The 20,222-nt window shown below is 44.1% G+C and overlaps 1 protein-coding gene across 2 annotated transcripts; it reads left to right on the plus strand.

Moving 5' to 3' along the window:
* Nucleotides 1-1,252: 1,252 nt before the first annotated feature.
* MIS18A (MIS18 kinetochore protein A) lies at nt 1,253-16,406 on the plus strand. Of its 2 annotated transcripts, none has more exons than XM_082745154.1 (5): nt 1,253-1,642; nt 4,311-4,377; nt 8,973-9,095; nt 11,576-11,672; nt 12,739-16,406. In XM_082745154.1, the coding sequence occupies exons 1-5, from the start codon at nt 1,297-1,299 to the stop codon at nt 12,817-12,819; spliced, it is 714 nt and encodes a 237-aa protein (XP_082601280.1). In that variant the 5' UTR covers nt 1,253-1,296; the 3' UTR covers nt 12,820-16,406. The 2 variants fall into 2 exon arrangements, with proteins under 2 accessions (XP_082601280.1, XP_082601281.1); XM_082745155.1 differs by lacking the exon at nt 11,576-11,672 and adding an exon at nt 11,724-11,788 and having other exon boundaries at nt 1,261-1,642; nt 12,739-13,022.
* Nucleotides 16,407-20,222: the final 3,816 nt, after the last annotated feature.

The raw sequence follows: 20,222 nt of genomic DNA on the forward strand, positions 1-20,222 counted from the left end.
GCACTTGCCACCACCCAGTCCAAGGTCATCTTACTCAAGCATCTAATTTCATCTCCACATAAAATGCGGTTTTGTGGAGTTCTAAATACTTTATATTCATAATACAAACATACTTGTGACAACAGAGGGGTTCATTTTACCTTGGGGCCGACTTCTCCATTAGGCACAGTGCCTAGGGCTGTGATACTTTTACACCCCCATGAAAATGTTTGGATTTCCTTTAAAATCAGAAGAGAAAAAGGAACTTTAAGGTCAAAGAAAATGTTTTAATATAATATATATATTCATCTTTATAGTAATATAGTTATAAAATATAATTTGTATAATAATAATAATTATTATTATTATTAATGGGGAATTGGGCTACTAAGGCAGAAGTGCATGGGTGGGAAACTAATCAGGCAGCCCCTCTTCGCATTCCTTCTTTACTGTGATATCCCACGACAGAATGTAAGCGTTGACAATAAAAACCCAAAGTCTGGGGCAAGGAGATCACCCCTTTGAATTCCGAGTTACCATCCACTTACTTAAAGAACAGATGTGGGTTGTACCGGAGATATTACTGTGCCTGACAAGAGCAGTCCAGGGAGGTCAAGCTTGCTTGCACACAGAGGAGAGAAGGCAGCCCCCCCCCCCCCCACTCCGTGCAGGCTAATGGACGCAGACGCGGCACTTTAGAGCATTCCAAGCCCATCGTCTCACTGGATCCTCGTAAAGAACCCGGTGCGGTACTGACCCAATTAATCCACGAAGAATCAGAGCCCGGGAGAGCAAAGAGACTCTCCGCAGTTTGCTTCATGGTGACTGCGTCGCGGCCCACCCGACCCCTCGGCTGGATTTGGGAGGACAGGGCCGAGAAATCTGTTTCCACCAGCTTCCTGGTGACCCCCGGGCGCGCTGAGATTTGAGGGGCTGCACCCTGGAGGAGGGGGAACGAAGCTGTAGAAAGCAGATGTGTTCCCCAACTCCTCTTCCCTGGGTGGTGTGTGAGGCGGCGTATTCACTTTAGTAACTAGGAAAGGGGCTCAATACCGCTCCCCACGTAGACTGGCCGCCTCATCTCCGGCAGCTTCAATTTCCTAAAGATGGAAAATCTGACAGCGCCAGAGACCTACCGGCGCGGCTCAGCCCGCCAAAGAGCATGCGCACTAGCAGGTTGCCCGCCATGTCTTCTCTCCCAGGCACCGCCCCCTAAGGCCCCACCCCCCCGTCTGGCCTCCGCCTCCTTGCTCCCGCCCCGCGCAGACGCAGGCGCGCATTTCCCGTGGCGCTCCGCGACGCGGGCGATTTGGAGGAATGGCGGGCGCTCGGCCTTCCAATTGTTGCAAGGGATGCTCTTCTGCAAGCTGTACGTGTGGCGGTGACAAGGGCAAGTGCAGCGACTCCTCTCTGTTGGGCAGGCGGCTCTCGGAAGACTCGAGCCGTCACCAGCTGCTGCAGAAGTGGGCAAGCACGTGGAACTCCGTGAGCGCGGACGCGTCGGTGGCCTGTGCAGAGCGGACGCGGCGCGAGGAGGCCGCGGAACCCGCCGAGGAGGAGGACAGGCCGCTGGTGTTTCTGTGCTCCGGCTGCAGGCGGCCGCTGGGCGACTCGCTGAGCTGGGTGACGAGCCAGGAGGACACCAACTGCATCCTGCTGCGCTGTCAGTCGGGGTGGGGGTGAGGGGGTGGGGAAGGGCTTGCGCCGCACCCGCACGGCCCGGGAGGGGAAGGGGAGGCGGCTGGTTTGGGGCCGCCCAGGGTTTTTAAAAGCAGAAAAATCTTAGAAGGTGAGCTGTCCCAGGACAAAGGGAGGAGGAGGGCCACCCCTGCACCTTGGGCTCACGAATGAGGGGTCCTTTTCTGGGATTCCGCCAGCCCAGAAGAGCAGCGATTCAATCGGCATCTTTGTGAGCATTGTACAGTAAAAAGTGACCTAAACTGTAAGCATTTGGGATGTTGCCACTCTATTACTCCCCACAGAAATTACCTAGCTGTTAATTCGTCAATAATATGCTAATGGTTTATTTAGGCCTGCAGGAGGAGGTCAGGATTGGTTTTTTTTATCATCTTAGTTGTGTTAGAGTTGTCAGAACACATTACTATCAGAATTTTTTTTTTAAGGAAATTTGTAATAAAACCACTAACAGTCTCTTCAGAACTGGAGAGGAAGGAGTTAATTGTAAACAAGTCAAGAAGGTGGCTTGAAATCTAGCTTCTAGAGGGAACATAGCCAGTTACCTCTATGTTTCTCTGCTTTGTTGATTTCATAGTGTTTACTTAAGGGAGTGGTTCACATGTATTTTTCTGAAGGGCTGTAAAAATGGCTATTCTTTTTGGACTTGTGGTTTTCAAGATCAGGTTTATGTCTGAATTCTATAAATATTTGGAAGAAATTCACCATGGAGATACTATTAATCCTCCCAATCTGTGTCTGTTGTTGGAGGTCTAAATTGTTTCCAGAGTTGCTACCATTAGAACAGTGTGTACTTGGGTTGAGATTTTTGATACTGTAGGAGAATCTCTTTTTCTTAGTAGGTAAGAAATAATACATTTGGTGTTTAACCTTTCATTTTATTTGTACTTTCTGTTTTTACAGTCTCTCTTCTATCATTTGCCACATGCTTTTTTTTTTCCTTTTTTTAAAAAAAAATATATATATGAACACATTTACTTTGCATCAGTTTTTAAATTTTTGAAAACTTGGGGCATCTGGGTGGCTCAGTTTGTTAAGCAACTGCCTTCGGCTCAGGTCATGATCCTGGAGTCCCAGGATCAAGTCCCACGTCAGGCCCTCTGCTCATCATGGAGCTGGCTTCTCCCTCTGCCCCTCGCCCCTTTTATGCTCTCTCTCTCAAATAAATAAAATCTTTAAAAAAAAAAACTTTAAAAACTTATCAGCTTTAGATAATTCGATTTACTCCCCCTCTTCATCAATGCTGCTGTGAAAGATAAAGAAATGAATTCTTTGGGGCGCCTGGGTGGCTCAGTGGGTTAAGCCCCTGCCTTCGGCTCGGGTCATGATCTCAGGGTCCTGGGATCGAGCCCCGCATCGGGCACTCTGCTTGGCGGGGAGCCTGCTTCTCCCTCTCTCTCTGCCTGTCTCTCTGCCTACTTGTGATCTCCCTCTCTCTCTGTCAAATAAATAAAATCTTAAAAAAAAAGAAATGAATTCTTTGGTTAATTTCTATTCCCTCCTGCCTCGGTTTGAGTTAGTTTGATTATTTTTAGTTTGTCAAGGTTTATAACACTTACTCTGTTCTGTAGCCATAGCATGGTCGTTGAACCTTAATATACCTTCTTGTATGAATTTGTTTTTTTAACTCCAAGACTCTTATTAATATAAGGAACTTTATTAGTAGCTTTCTCATTTCTGAGTTGTTTATTTCATTATCATCAGTAGACACTCTTCACCCCCACCCCAGTCCCCAAGAAAACTTCAAGTTTGAATGGTTGGAAATGTCTTTCTGTTCTCTCTGTATATGAATGGCAACCTGACTACATGTACAATTCTGGGGTCATGCTCTTTGCTTTTTCCAGCCAGAGAGAAGCTAGTGCAAAGGCCCTGAGGTTAGTGTGGACATTTTAGGTGTGATGTCCCTTCTTCATTTCCCTCCATCCCCTATCCCTTCCTTTAGTGCATCCTGGACCTGGATCCTCTGGAAATGTTCCCTGCTTCTGGGGTCAAGTGTGACCCCATCCAAGACATAGTCTAATTAAAAGATTTTTGTCCATGTCCCTAAGAACTCTGCATCTGAAACCTGGGCTTTTAGCATCTTTCTGGGGGTTTTCCCACTTTTATTATACCTTGCAGGTATTCTGCCAAATCTGTGATTGAGGTTCTAATTGTTTCAGGTTTTACTGGCTGTTGAATTTTCCCTGCTAATTTTACTCCTTCTATTAATGTCTGTGGTTTTCAGGGAAGAGAAAGAAGTAACTCTCATTCTGCCATCTTTTTTCCAGAAGACCTCTGTACATTTAGTTTTTTTTTTTAAAGATTTTATTTATTTATTTGACAGAGATCACAAGTAGGCAGAGAGGTAGGCAGAGAGGAGGAAGCAGGCTCCCCACAGAGCAGAGAGCCCGATGTGGGGCTCGATCCCAGGACCCTGAGATCATGACCCGAGCCGAAGGCAGCAGCTTAACCCACTGAGCCACCCAGGCGCCCCATGTACATTTAGTTTTGAACCACCTTTGTTTATATGTGACTCTGGGCTCTCATTTTTTCTGGTTCTCTGAGTGCTAAAGTAAAAATTGAGTTAGAGTTTCTTTAAATATCTGCAGGTGTATTATAGCAAACCACATTAATACGTTATTGTTACTTTGCTCTAGGTGTTTCCTGTAATGTTTCTGTGGATAAGGAACAGATACTATCCAAACGTAAAAATGAAAATGGTTGGTGAGTAAGGCTATTATTTGTGTGAATATATGTATTCGAGAAAATGTTTATTTTTCAACTAAAAATCTTTAATAAGGTCATTATCAGTAAGAGTAGTTGGGATATAACTTTCTTCATGGTGATCAATATAGAATCAGTCATTTTAATGTAAGAATTTTTGAGTGATGGTGGTCATTTTTAGATATTGTGATGAAAGAGTTTCTGAATTTCTAAAGTCACATTGTGACTCTCTTCTGGGTCTTTGGGCTTAGTGCTAAAGCAAATTAAAAATAAAAGTAGAAAAAGAAATTATCTGTATCATAAAATCCCAGCTAAAGGGTGCCTTAGACCAATGCTACCTACTTTTCCTTAATGTTATGTTACCTATAGAAAATGCTGGCATCACACTCACACGCGTGGACATGTGGCCTGCTGAGGTAAACAGACAAGGCTGCACGAGGCCAGAAGCAACCAGCACGGGGGCTGCAGCAGTCCAGGGCCCATGCTGCAGCTGCAGAGGTTGAAGGGATCACCATCTTGGCATACCCACCACCCACTGCTACAAGCTGCATCCTCAGTAAATTGAATAGAAGGCTCTGCCTGTGTAATTGTTGCCCAAAGTGTGTCTTAACTGATCTGTCTTAAGTAACTTTAGGGGGTATACAAACAACTAAATGGAAATTAATAACCATGTATTTGTTTTAGTGTATATTTAAAAATACTCGTTTTTCATTTTAAAGTAATGCCGGAGGGTCCTATTCAAATAAAGTGTATTTCAATTTAAAAAATTACCCTCTTGGGGCGCCTGGGTGGCTCAGTTGGTTGGGCGACTGCCTTCGGCTCAGGTCATGGTCCTGGAGTCCTGGGATCGAGTCCCGCATCGGGCTCCCAGCTCGGCGGAGAGTCTGCTTCTCCCGCTGAACCTCCCACTTCTCATGCTCTCTCTCTCTCTCATTCTCTCTCTCTCAAATAAATAAATAAAATCTTTAAATAAATAAATAAATACATACATACATACCCTCTTTAAGGAGAATTAAATTAATAACAGTACAGGTAGTATGTGGATGTGACGGAAATGGTGTTGCGGGGACACAGGGGACCTCAGTCTGGAAAACCAGCCTTAGATCATTTCTCATTCTGTAGATAAAGAAAGACCTGGCAAGATTAGAAGTTTGCTTAAACCATAAGACTGTTTAGTAGAGCTAGGATGGTGCCCGTGTCTCTCCTTCATTCTTTTTTTTTTTTTTTTTAAGATTTTATTTATTTATTTGAGAGAGAGAGCGAGCGCACACGAGAGGGGAGAAAGTCAGAGGGAGAAGCAGACTCCCTGTGGGGCTGGGAGCCTGATGCGGGACTCGATCCCAGGACTCCAGGATCATGACCTGAGCCGAAGGCAGCTGCTTAACCAACTGAGCCACCAGGTGCCTGTCTCTCCTTCCTTCTTGGAAAGTGTTCTTTTTTCTTTCCTTCCAATTTCAGTCTTTTGATGCCACTGTCACCATTTTTGCCATATCACATACTAGCTTTGCTATCGTGTACTTAATATCTTTCATTATATTGACTCCAGATTTTTATTTAAATTTATTTCAAAAGGAATCTGATATATTACTGTCATATCATTTGCGTGAACTAGAAATTAACCACAGTGAAAACAAATTGTTATTAAACTCCAGCAGAGATGCTATCACCTGACTGGTTCTGAGCCTGAGGTCTGGATTCTCACTGTTAAGAGATCTGCAGCTGTGAGATTCTTGTTAAAGATTTCCTAGCCCTGGGGAGGGACGCCTGTGTGGCTCAGTTGGTTAAGTGGCTGCCTTCGGCTCAGGTCATGATCCCAGCATCCTGGGATGGAGTCCCACATCGGGCTCCTTACTCAGCAGGGAGCCTGCTTCTCTCTCTGTCTCTTCCTGCCATTCTGTCTGCATGTGCTCGCGCTCTCTCTCTCTCTCTGACAAATAAATAAATAAAATCTTAAAAAAAAAAAGATTTTCTAGCCCTGGACTGAGACTTTCTTTTTATAATTGGGATTGATAGGGAACTGAAAAGGGGAGTTGGCTCCTACTCTGTGAGCCATTGTTATTTAGTCCTGTTTACTTGTGTCACCCGAACCCATCACTTTTGCCACATAAATTTAAATTCAAGACATTCACTAGGGTCCCATATTCTGCACTTGGGGAAATACCTACCATATTGCCTTGAGATGCTCATAAGTTTTTGATAGGCCTGTCTGACTGGATAGCCACCTGAGCCATTCCGCAGCTGGCCAACAAGGGCACTCGTGGGTTTTAGAAACGTGTCGTGAAGTTAGCGCCGTTTCCTGGGTTTTTTCTGTCATTCGTTAAGGTTCTTACATGCTCACTCTTTTCTTCGAAAACTCATTTTCTTTGAAATCACCCTAGGATTTCTGGCACTGCTTTCTCAGTATTGTTCAGTGTTAAGGCTGAGTTCTGGCCAAATCCTGGCCAGTGGGAAAAGCAGAAGGACGTTGCAGGAACTGTGCTGCTCTCTCCGTTGTTTCTCACAAGGTCACTCTGGAGGTGTGAGCGGGTTTGCGTGTGTATTCCTCAGTGCTGTTTTTTGATTTGGGTAATCTGGGATAAGACACTGTTATCTGTTGATGAGTGTGTTTTGTATTTTAGGTTTATTTAAGGATCCTTTTTGGTGATTACACCTGCATTATATGTTTGTTCACAATCTTGGTAATTGTGTATGCAGCCACACAGAGGTGACGAAGTTCAAGATGTAGTATGGACATCTTCCTGTTCACTCTTGGCAGTATGGATAGGGTTCCCTCCTGGGCTTTACTAAGAAATATAAAATAAAAGAATAACTATAAATTTGAACTATTAAAAAATATATAATATTTTAAAAAATATAAAAACATATAGGAGCTTAATATATGGTCAGTGGCATATTGTCTAGCTAATTATATCACCAGTAGGGACTTATCATTTATTGGGCATTTTGTTCTTTGTTCCATATGTAGCTGCAATAGTTAAAAAACTCTCTCAGTATCTTTAGGGAAACAATAATGCAATCTCTAATATGTTGTTTGAGTCTTGGTTGGCTCCACTTTTTGATAACAGGAATAGCTCTGTAGTTATTACAAATGACTATACCAAAAGGAATTTTGAAATAATAGCCATCTTTTGTGATGTATATTATGTTATGATCCCTAGATTTAAATCTTCAGTTATCAGTTTGCTAGGTGTTGGGACTGTGATTTATTATAGATACTTATAGAACTGCAAGTTTGGATAGGTCACCTTGAGAAGGCATTTGGGTGACTGGATTCTAAGATTTTCAGAAGACATGAATTGACATTGTGGGGGAGATTATAGTCAAATATGCAGAGCCTGAGATGAGAAATAACTAGAATGAAGGAACAATTATGTGGAGAACTTGGATCATCGAGTAGAATATTTGTGAGTTGTCTGTGTGCATCATATCTGTAGTGGATAGAAGAGTGTTAGGTCAAAGTATAATTAAAAAGAGAAAGGCAGTCATGATCCCAGGATTCTGGGATCGAGTCCCACATCAGGCTCTCTGCTCAGCAGGGAGCCTGCTTCTCCCTCTGCCCGGTGCTCCTCCTGCTTGTGCTCTCTATCTCTCTGCCAAATAAATAAATAAAATCTTTAAAAAAAAACAAAAGAACGAAAGAAAGCAAGGCAACCCTCACAGATACATGATGAGCACACGTCAGAGATTTATTTAACGCATTACTTGGGGAGTCGGAGCCTGCCAATGCTGGTTTAGGGAAGGAGTCTCTGTAGAACAAATCTAGTTACTGTCCTGCAGGACAACAGAGCCTCAGCCTTTGAGGTTACCTTTTCTAATAGCCAAGAACATTTGTATCTCTACCAGACTAAAATTATTTCTGATTTTACAAATTGTCAAACTTAATAATCTCCTTTCTATAAGTTATCATCTAACTTCGGAGAGTCTGGGCCCTAATCAGTAGTACTGAGCAACCAGTGTGACCTTCCGGGAGGGCAGAGTATGGCCCATGGGCCAGGCACTTATTTTGGAAGTATATTTGTATTGGAACATAGATGTGGTGTGGATTCAGTTATGTGTTATCTGTGGCTGCTTCTGTGCTGTAAAAGTAGAGGTGAGTCATTGTAGCAGACACACACGGCCTGCCGACCCGAGATACTTGTTTCCCGGATCGTCACAGAAGGAATCTGCCTCCTTGTCCCTCCTTGTCCCCGGGCGTCCATGACGCTTGCTGGGCTTGGTGGACAGTGTGCCAATAAAAGGGCATGTGGAATCCTTGTCTTATTTTTCATTTTTAGATCATTTTTCTTAATACCAGATGGAGACATTTACATTCTAGAAAAACACCACATCAGTATCCTCCCTTGTCACTTTTTAGCATGTCCCTTGTCACTAGGTGCTGTAGGCAGTGTAGCCTGGAGGTGACTGTCTACATTTTTTAATATAAATATTTCACTATTATTTTTTTCCTTCTTTATACATAACATGTGACCTAGTAGGGTTGGAATAACATATTTTAGCAACTTAAATATTAAGCGTTTATGGGTTTTAACAGTGGGATTTTTGTGGTAACGAGTTGCTCCTTCCCTGGCTAAAGCAATGGCCCTTCCTCTGTGCAGCATTCTGGAGGCCCTCTCCTGCACGGGGTGCTCGCTCAGGCTTGGCTACGTGTACAGGTGCACACCCAAGAGCCTAGACTACAAGAGAGACTTGTTTTGCCTCAGTGTGGAAGCCATTGAAAGGTAAGTATACTGAATAAATGAAAACCTTGTAACTGATTTCTTGGAAAGTTGTTTGCAGAAAAATTGGTATGAAAACATCAGAACTAAATCAACACTGTTTGGTTAAAATATATTTTCAAGTAATAATTTCTGACAGTAGAGCCGGTGATTTTTTGTTTGTTTTGACCTGATGTATTTGGTATTGGAAAATCAGACATTATAAGTTGTAAGGAGAAGTCACTGTGAGAATGTTTTTTTCAGAATAACAATAGGTTCGGTATTCCATAAAAATTGATTTAGTTTAAGAGGATTTTTTAAGCAGTTGTGCGGATCAATATGTGCCGTCCATTTTATTCCAACACCCCTTTCCCAAGTTTTTAGCCATCTAGAATATGAAGGATTTGGAATTTCAAAACTGGTTAGGAAGGAAGTCCCTTTGGTCTTCTGGAAAAGCAGATATACAAAGTCCAATACAATCTTTTTTAAAGATTTTATTTATTTTCTTGCATCTAGTAAGGAATCATCTGTTTTTTTTTTTCTGAGGCATGCAAGGAAGTGCCTTCTTTCTCTAGATTTCTATAAAAAGTAGACATTTGGAAACAAGACAGATAGGAGGCTGATGACAGATGTCAGTTAAAGAGTTTTCAGATAGCTTTTATTTATTTATTTTTAATTTTTATTTACTTATTTATAAAAGATTTTATATATTGGAGAGAGAAAGAATGCATGAACAAGGGGGTGGGGACAGAGGGAGAGGGAGAAGCAAGCTCCCCACTGAGCCTGACATGGGGCTCAGTCCCAGGACCCTGGGCTCATGACCTGAGCCAAAGGCTGACTGAGCTACCCAGGCACCCCAGAGTTTCAGGCATCTTAGTGGTCTTCTAATTCATGAACCTTCTCTTCAGATCGTATAAATCTTTCGCCTCATAAAATAGGAAACATAAAATTAAATCACTTATTTGACCCCAATGTATTTTCACTTATCCTGCAAAAGATGTAACCCTCAAGCCTTTAAAGATGCCTGCAAACCTTATACATCAGGAAAGAAGAATAGTTTAAGAAGAAAAGAATTTTTTTTAAAAGATTTTATTTATTTGACAGAGAAACATAGCGAGAGAGGGAACACAGCAGGGGCAGTGGAAGTGGGAGAAGCAGGCTTCCCACTGAGCAGGGAGCCCAATGCGGGGCTCAAACCCAGGACCCCCGGACCATGACCTGAGCTGAAGGCAGATGCTTAAGGACTGAGGCATCCGGGCACCTCAAGATGAAAAGAATTTTAATGCCAAGGAACCTGGTTGGTTTTAGAAGTGTTTATTTACATTTTTGGGGTTTTTTAAAAAGCCTTTATTTTTAAGTAATTTCTACACCCAGTTTCGGCTCAAACGCATGACCCCGGGATGGAGAGTCGCGGGCTCTGCGGCCGGAGCCAGCGGGCGCCCCTGTTACGGTTCTGTGAATTAGGCCGTGCCACGTCCTTTCCCACCTCATACCTTCTTTCCTGAACAGGATGGTAATTGCCTGCTGCCATTTTACCTCCCATGCCATTTTTCAGAAATACAATCACTAAGGCTTCCAAGGGAAGCTTGGTCTTATTTGACGAAAGAAGTGACCTGCTGAAGGGGCTGCGTGCGAGGAAAGACTTTGGAGGAAACGCACATTCAGCAGCGTTCTTTGGAGAAATACTAGCACCTTCTTGTTTCCTGTTTAGACTTAGTGGGTTACCAACACGGGGCCTGTATTCCTCGTTTCCACGCCAACACTTCTCTTGTCTCATATTTTCTACACTGCGGCGTCTCCTAACTCGAGAGAGCTGAGCAAAACGTAACTTGGAGGATATCTGTTGAAGTTGGCAAATCCAAGTCACCAAGAATTGACTCCATATATTATTTACTAAAAGTCAAATTTGAAAGTACCCATGTTCTCAAAAACTTACAGAAAGCAAAAAAGCAGTGGCTTCTTCAGAATCTTTTTAAACTTTTTAATTATAGAATATTGAACTATGAGGGGCGCCTGGGTGGCTCAGTGGGTTAAAGCCTCTGCCCTCGGCTCAGGTCATGATCCCAAGGTCCCGGGGTCCCAGGATTGAGCCCTGCATTGGGCTCTCTGCTCCATGGGGAGCCTGTTTCCTCCTCTCTCTCTGCCTGCCTTTCTGCCTACTTGTGATCTCTGTCTGTCAAATAAATAAAATCTTTTTTTAACAAAAGGAATTTTGAACTATGTTAATGTTTTGCTACTCGGTTAACTAAAGACCAAGTTTGTTCTAGGAATGAAATACTTAGAATTTTGGATAATATAAAGCAATGCCTGGACCAGGGTATTTTGGAGAAAAACTTGATTTTAGGTGGTACAACTTCCTGTGTAAGTTAGTAGTAACAAAAACGTTATTTTATGTTCATTTGGTACAGATACATAATGTAAGATAGAGTTCATGTTATTAACTAACATGAATTTCATATTTGCCTCTTTTTCATATTTTAACTTTGTACTGTGCTATACCATAGTTATATTTTAGGGTCCTCAGAAAAGCAAATTGTGTCAGAAGATAAAGAACTTTTTAATCTCGAAAGCAGAGTTGAAATAGAAAAGTCTCTAAAGCAGGTAATTCTGTTCTGTACTTTTTCTATCTTTGTATGAACAACTTCCTGTTAGTGAGCAGGCGCTCCTGCACAGACAACCCTCGGAGTGGCGTCTGGTTTGGTCTTAGTACTTTCCTGGTAAGAGAGCGCCTGTTTTATTTCAGGCGTTAATAAAGTTGATTTTGGGGGTTAGCCAAACTTACGCTAAAGCTTTATCAAAAAAATTGTAAGGCGTTTCATGTCTCAATCAAAACCATATAGATCCAGAAACTAGGAAACTATATTTCATTTGATTCAGTTCTCCTGGTCTAAACAGTCTGCAAGTGTTTTTGAATGTTAACGTCGTCCCAATGCAGACAGGCAAGGTACCGAGGAGCGGACAGAAGCTCAGTTAGAGGCTGAGAGCGATGCCTTATTTACATAAAATTCAGAGTATGCCTCTAAACACTTTCATGTATAATGCGTAACTTATTTTTGTTGTTAACTTATTTTTCTTTTATTTTTACAAAATTTGAGTATAGTTGGCACACAATATTACTTTAGTTTCAGGTGTACAACTTAAGTGTTTTGACAAGTTGATACATTATGCTTTGTTCACCACAAGTATAGCTACTGTCTGTCCTATTATGTCACTATTACAATATCGTTGACTGGAGTCCTTATACTCTTCCTGCCATGGCTTACTCGTTCCATAACTGGAGGCCTTCACCCATTTTGCCCAACACCCCCCCTCCCCTCTGGGAACCGCCAGTTCATTCTCTGTACTTATAAGTCTAATTCTGCTCTTTGTTTATTTATTCGTATTTTTAGATTCCATTTATGAGTGGAATCACTAATATTTGTCTTTTTCAGCCTGACTTATTTCACTTAGCCTGATCGCCTGTAGGTCCATCCATGTTGTCTCAAGTGGCATGATCTCAGCCTTTCCGATGGGAGTATAATATTCCACTGTAAATTCATGTGTGTGTGTGTGTGTGTGTATAGAAATGCATAACTTTTCATAAATTTTGTTAATGATATGTATTTTAATCAGGTGTGATTTTAATCATAATCTATGTGTATCTGAAAATATTTTTTTAATTCAATAGATGGAAGATGTTTTGAAAGCCTTACAAACGAAGCTGTGGGAGGTTGAATCAAAATTGTCCTTTGCCAGTTGCAAAAGCTGAAATCTTCTAAGTGCCCCCACTCTGGACTCCCTGCTGATGGACACTTCTTTCATATGTAGCAATTCTGGTTATCATTTCATTTCACCTAGAATGGAAGGAGTTCTAAAGGGCTGTATGTATATTCTCTTGTACTGATCAAGTGAGAAGAATTGTAGTATGACTTTACAATATAATAAATGTTAAAGAGATGGTTATTTCCTGAAGTTGAATTTTAAAGCCATTTTATGATACTTGCTGAAACTGGAATTGAGTAGCTTTTGTGTTGAAAAGAAACTGCCATGATCTTCTGAACTCCTCTCTCTGTACTGAGTTCATTATTCATTTCCTTTAAAAAATTTTTCATTCACCTTTAATGCTTTGGGAAATATTTAATATTGAATGGCACGAAAACCTTAGGGGTTTTTCCTCCCACTGTGTCACTGACTGTCTCTGAAAATGGATGCATAAAGCTCTCTGAAGAAACCGGTCAGTTGAATCACTTGTCAGAACTGTTTGAAAACTTGCACAGGAGCCAAACAGCATAGAGTCTCATGGTAGTAGAATTCCTCTGGGTCTGTTTGTTTACTACTATATGCCCCCCAAAATCTGGAATAGTATTTGCCAAAGAGACCAGTAGTCATTCTCTGAGGGTGGGGTTCTGGGGAATTTTCAATATTCTGTAATGTGAGACTTAGAGTAAGCCTGTGCTATCTTTAAAATCAGGAGGAGACTAAAGATGAAAACAAAGTATTTTAAGATTGATTGCAACAAAACTGAGTTGCGGTATATAATTGAATTCAGAAACCCTGATGCCATGAAAGCCTGCTCAGGACGGTACAGGTAACCCAGATTTCTCCAGGCGCCTTTCTGGTTTTGGGTCCCGACGAGGCTGCACAGCATCAGTACTCAGTATGTATGAGGAACTCAGCTCAGTTTCTGCTCAGGAGTTCCCTAATTATTTCTGAGAATACTTAAAGGTATCCCAACAAAGGACTGACTGGCTCATTTACAGTTACTACGTTTGATAGATCGGCAGCAAGGCCTGGTCATTAGAGATTAGGGAGCCCCCCGGTCTTGTCTCATGCAGACCTGCGACCAGGTAGAATGTGGTAGTGAGACCGCACATACTTGTCCCTGCTGGCAACAACACAGTCGTCTCGCCTCGGTCAGCTCGAGGCAGTCCCCAGTGTCTGTCCCCTCGGGTGCTTCAGGACAGCTTGCACGCGAGTTCATTCGGAGCAGGTGGGCGAGTGCGGTAACAGCAGGAATTCCTCCAACTTCCTGGTTGTGCGGCGGCAGCAGGCCGGCGGTCACGTTCAGGGCTGTTCCAAAGACAGGTGGTTTGGCTCCCTAAGTCCTTTACTCTGCTCCTACTGGGGCAGGATTTCGAGTCAATCCACGCATCTTGAAAACTGCTCATTTCACCAGTGAAAAATCATTTCTAAGATCCAAAGTGCCGACTGAGCATCTGTTGTGGATCAGAGATGAGCCCAGCTCAGGTGCTCTGGCTGCCTCTGGTGTGGGACTTGGATTAGTCACAGTTGCCTTTGCTGTCAGGCTGTCCTTCAGGTGAAGCTAACAGAACACTCCTGGGTGCAGATGGGAAGCTCACACGCTTGTATCACGTGCTCTGCACTGAAGCCCCCGGAAGGAGATCCCAGGAGACAGTTGCATTTCGTAAGGCGGAGTCTGCGTCTTTGGCCTCTGCCCGTGATGTCACTGAGGGATGTTCTCGCCCCTGCCAGAGAGCTGCTCAGGTTCCCGGACCGCTCACCTCCAGGCCTCCGGGCGGGAATTGGCCTCTCTGCGTGCTGCTCTGTGACACCTGCAAGAGGACGGGGTCCCCCCCCCAGTTCTGGACCAGCCTCTCCTCTTTCCCCAAAGGCTGGGAAGCCTGGCTTTCCTGGCTTTAGCCTGAGGTCTCAGAACGCTGCTGTGAAAACGCATCCTGTGTATCCACGTCCTGTCACCGACAAGACTCGAGGCGATGGGTTCTTGTTTCTGTTCCTTGTAACTGAAAAACAGTGTGCTCTCGTTGCTGCTTGCCAAGTTCTGATGAAGCACGGCTTGTGGGCAGGAATGCGGTTGCTGAAGCAAGACACGGACATTCCGGCCCAAGTTGCAAAAGACTCAAAAGAGTCTTCAGGCAGAGCTACCCAGAAATTGTCCTGTCAGCCATCCCCGTAAAGGGGCACTCCCCTGTTCTTTAGGGAGAAGCTTTGGAAGCTGATACCAGGACCTATTACATGGCCTTTCTAGATTCTTCTAACCACGTCTGCATAGAACACTATAGTTTCATCCGAGTGTGGGTCTGTCCTCAGCAAATGCTCTCATCGTGTTTGTGAATTTCCAAGCCAGAGAGCCCACTGCGGTCATTGCTCTGTGTGGCACCCACGCCAGGATGGAATGCACCCTGTCTGGATGGTTCTGGTCAAGCTCTGGACATGTAAAATGGGCAGCATCAGGAGAAGGCCTCCTTGCAGAATTGGGTCTACGCATTTAGTGGGAAATTCTTGAACAAAGAAGCTGTGAGCGAGACTTCCCTCAGCTTGTGTTTGAGGGATGGTCTCACAGGTAGCAGAAATCCTGGGTCAGGATCCCAGTTGAAATGCTTTCTTCATCCATGTGACCTTGAGCACATTATTTAATCATTTTGAGCCTTTGTTTCCTTGTCTATAAAATGAGGCTATAACCTTCCCCTGAATCACAGATTATCAAATTAGGTAATGCTTATGAGAGTGCTTTGAAAACAGTAAAGCATCACAAAAATGAAATGACAGTGATTTATAGCCTTGTTTAGAATAGAGTTGATCTGATTCCTTCCAACGTAGTATCCCCTTAAGATTCTAGGAGTGTAAAGGGAGAAATCTGAAACACCATAATAAAAATATATATATTACAATTTACTTCTTTCTCCAGTTACAAATACAACATATGAACATTGCAGAAATTTTGAAAAAATAGAGGAATGGCACAAAGAAGAAAAGCACATAATCTCACAACTAAAAGAATTATGATTCACTTTTCGGGGTATATCTTTATAGTCATTTTTATATGCAAATTTGGAACCATACCAAACATACTGTTTTCACCTAAACTACTTCATAACTACGTTTCTGCATTATTAAATACCTGGTTTTTAGTGAACACTTATTTTTAAGGAAACATTTATTTTAAAACCTGTTCAAGTGCAATCATATGGTTTGAAATTCACACTTTCAGTGGTTTAACAACTGAGTTTACTTGTCGAATAAGAGGGAAGGTGTGAGCGAAATCTTAAACCAGTTACCTCCGTGTGGCTCCAGGGCACGCAGGATCTGAGAGCCAGCTGTTAAATTGTCAGGAATTTTGTGAGTTGGTTGTTAAACTGTTGGTAGCTTTGTGTTGGCCGTGGCTGGGAGTGTTTATACCAGAAAAATCAGCACGTGCTAAATGCCCGCTTCACCCCGTCACCAGCTGGTTTCTCAGGACATTACTGTGTATTTTGAATCTCCTTCCATATTGTTTGTCTTAAAGTTTAAGGGAAGGAAAATGAATTCTCCTTTTGTCACCCAGAAGATTCCGTCCTAATGTCTTTTCATTTAATAAATCTAAATTGAAACACTGTATCTTAAGACTTTAGTGATTACAGCCACATTCTTTTTTTTTTCTTTTTTAAAGATTTTATTTATTTGACAGACAGAAATCACAAGTAGGCAGAGAGGCAGGGGGAGGGGGAAGCAGGCTCCCCGCTGAGCAGAGAGCCCGATGCGGGGCTCCATCCCAGGACCCTGAGCTCATGACCTGAGCTGAAGGCAGAGGCTTAACCCACCTAGCCACCCAGGTGCCCCTACAGCAACATTCTTCGCTGCCTGGAGAAAAAGCCCAGATACCTGAAAGCTAATGACTTAAAATTTTGTATAAGTAGTCAATGTTATGTATATATATCTGTATATCTCTTTTTGTTCTTCCTGAATAAATAGTGGGCGGTTGCACGCCTGTGAAGCAGCAGACACGCATTTGCAATTGCTTTGAACTAAGGGAAGATCATTTACTCTTTGATCTAACCCAGACTTGTTTGGGTACTGATCATTAATTTTGTTGAATAAGAGCTGAGTTCCATCTATCTGGCAGGGGTTTATCGAGGCAGGTGATCACAGCGGCAGGCAGTCAGGTCAATCTATGTAATTGTAGTCTCTTCAGAATGTGTATACTTGTCTAAATGCTTGTGATAATTAGACGGCAACGGGAAAGGAGAGGTTGGAGGGGTGACGTCCCACCTGTGATTTGAACTAGAACTGGCCTCATTTCGTTCAAGTTAGCTCCGATCGACTTGTGCTAGCTGGACAAAATTAAAGTAAGCCTAACTTTTCCCCCCTAAATAATTAGCACCATGGTTTCAGATATCCTCCATCGGACTTTAAGGCAGAGAGGGACAAAGTGCCCTCAAGGGCCCTTCCAGCCTCCTAGCTCATGGGAGCTGAGAAAGGAAATGAGAGAGAGTTCTAAGGGGGGCCGTGAGAATCCCTGAGCTGACTTCGCAAGCTTGAGTGCTCTCCCCCACACACGTCGTCACATTCACGAGTCTCCCACTGACCGCCGTGGGACTCCCACCCCCACTTACCAGGAGCTGTGGGCTTAGAATCCTGGAGGCTTCCCCAGAGCAACAGGAATTCTGGAACAATCGGGTGTATGTTTGGTTGAGTAACAATTCTCAAACCAAATGTAAGAGAAGGTCACCATTTTGAAGAGAAATGTTCTGAAACCTGCCGAGGATCTTCCCTGAAGGGGACAGACAGACAGCTGCTCCCCCCCCCCATCGCTGCTTGGGGGGTGGTGGTGGTGGGGGGGATGACTTCTGCTCCTTGGTAGCCAGCACGCAAAGGATTGTTTCCTACATACCAAGCACTGTGCTGGGAGCTGGGAGCTCACCTGCTTCTCACAAAAGCCTCTTTCATAGGAATCCTCCCTCCCATTTTACAGGTGCGGAAACTGAGGCCCAGAGAAGTTAAGTCCCAGCCCGAATTCCCAGGGCTTGGCAGCCCGCTGCTGCCTCCTCGCTGTGGCCCAAGCTGCAGCCAGATGCCTCCTTGGCTCTTAGCAGTGAAATACCTAAGGGGAGGTGAATCCCCTCCTGGAGTCTTAGCAGCCTTAGCCCCTAAAGGCCTTAGAAGTCAGGAACATCTCCCTTTTCTATAAAATGAAGCTAACTGAACCCTTGTGCGGTGACGTCCCTGCACATTCTTTGTCCCTGTGCTCAGATCCCCGGCTGCCCTGGGGCAAGCGCTCCCTCTCCCGCCCACCACCTCCTTTGTGTCGTTTCTCTACTTTACTGCGCTTACCCCTCTGCCCCCCACATCAGATTTTACGTTTGTCCGTCCCTCCATCATCTGTCGCACGGTCATCCTCACAGTCCTGTGGCCTCCGCCGGAAGGGACGCGGCCGCTCGGCAGGTGCTCTGAGCACCCCGCGGGGCGCCGATCGCTGCGACACCCAGCGGCTTCCTCACGCCTCCAGCCCCGGACTCCGCGCTGACCCTGCAAGCGCGCTCGGGTGTCTGTCCGGAGACGAGCAGCCTCCCTGCGGCCCAGCCAGCTCTCGGAACCACCGTCCTACCCCTAACCGTGCACGCTGGCGACAAGCCTTTTGGTCGCCCATGGCAAACATTTTGCCGAAACCCCTCTCTTGAGGGCTGCCAGTCAGTGTTTCCCACCAAGTGTTCCTGTTGGTCTGAAATCCCCAAAACTTACAATTTAAAATCCCCCCCCCCCCACCTTGGGGCACCTGGGTGGTTCAGGTGATTAAGGGTCTGCCTTGGCTCAGGTCAGGATCTCCAGGCCCTGGGATCGAGCCCCTCGACAGGCTCCCAACTCAGCGGGAGTCTGCTTCCCTCTCCCTCGGCCTCTCCCCGTGCTGTGATCTCTCTGTGTCTCTCAAATGAACAAATAAAATCTTAAAAAAAAAAAAAAAATCACCCTCCCCTTTAGAATTCTCTTTTCAGTTGTCCGTGTTTCTTAGCCGCGCGGGATGAAACAAAGCTGAAATGCCACAGGGCTGGGGAACTGCTTCCCGATAGGCCAGGGAAATCGCCACACAGCAAGTGGGGGTCTTGTGGCCAACGTGGCTGATCGCTGCTGCTCATCTTTGACAGGGTATGGAGACTTCATGATGACCTTGCTTCTGTGCACGTTTGCAAGTTTTTGTCAAACCCAAACACCAGGGTGCCCTCATGCTCCAGCTTTATGGGCGTCTGAGCCTCGGATGGCTTCGTCTCTCTCTCCCATTTCTCATACCTGGGACTCTAAGCTTTTGCCAGTCAGAACACTCTTATGCCTCACATATGCCGTTTAAAAAATATATACAGTTTTGGGTTGCCTGGATGGCTCCGTTGGTTGGATGTCTTATTTCAGCTCACGTCATGATCTTGGGGTTCTGGGATCGAGTCCAGCGTCCAGCTCCCTGCTCAGCAGGGAGTCTGCTTCTCCCTCTGCCTCTCTCTGCCCCTCTGCTAATGATGCGCGCTCTCTCTCTCTCAGATAAATAAAATATTAAAACACACACACACACACACACACACACACACACACACACACACACACAGTTTTTACTTGTCCTTCAAGGTCCTGCTGAGATGTTACTTCCTCCAGGAAGCCCTTCTTGGTTTCTTTTAGAAGTAATTTCTCCCACTTCATCATTCCTAAATTACTTAAGGATGTTTTCTTGCCTCCTTTGATTTCAACTAGAGTTATGTGTGTAACTTTCCTGCAAGACTAACTTTTTTTTTTTCCCCCCAGAGGCCCAGCACGTTGTCAGGTCTTGTATGCTGAAGGTAATTAATACTCACCTGTTAAATGTAGAGAGAATTTTCATCCCCTGTCTACTTTGTACAGTTGTGATGGTAAGTTGAAAAAATCTGAAAAGATGAGAAAAATGTTTATGCCAAAGCAAGCTAAATTGCTTTCAATATTTCAGAAGTGACGTATGAGAATAAAAACAAACTGGGCGCCTGGGTGGCTCAGTCCATTAAGCGTGTGCCTTCCACTGGGACCCCCATCCAGGGACACTGGGATCCAGCCTGTGCTCTGTGCTCAGTGGGGAGTTTGCTTCCCCCCTCCCTCTGCCCCTCCCCCTGCTTGTGCTCTTGCTCTCTCCTTCTCAAATAAATAAAATCTCTAAAAAAAAAAAAAAGAAAAAAGAATAAAAAGAAACTATCCCAAAATGCAGTGCTGGTGTGGGGTTGTAACTCCCCGTTAACCATGTAAATAAGAATTCAAGGGGAAATTAGCAAATTGAGCTCATTTACATGTGTAATTACCCACCTGTGATCATTCTCCTGCCTTACCTATTCCCTCTTTCTCCTCCCACATCAAAGTTAAAAATACTTTGTATCAAACATTTTCTCCCTAACCTAATACAATGAATTCCTGGAACCCTGTCTGTGCAAA

This window comes from Mustela nivalis (assembly GCF_964662115.1).
Source record: "Mustela nivalis genome assembly, chromosome: 1".
Taxonomy (NCBI): domain Eukaryota; kingdom Metazoa; phylum Chordata; class Mammalia; order Carnivora; family Mustelidae; genus Mustela; species Mustela nivalis.

What these genes read in the sequence shown, in the direction of transcription:
- MIS18A (XM_082745154.1), top strand. Translation starts at nt 1,297, where the DNA reads ATGGCGGGCGCTCGGCCTTCCAATTGTTGCAAGGGATGCTCTTCTGCA. An exon ending in CGTAAAAATGAAAATGGTTG is followed by an intron (nt 4,378 to 8,972) that starts GTGAGTAAGGCT and finishes TCCTCTGTGCAG; the next exon opens with CATTCTGGAGGCCCTCTCCT. An exon ending in AGTGTGGAAGCCATTGAAAG is followed by an intron (nt 9,096 to 11,575) that starts GTAAGTATACTG and finishes GCTATACCATAG; the next exon opens with TTATATTTTAGGGTCCTCAG.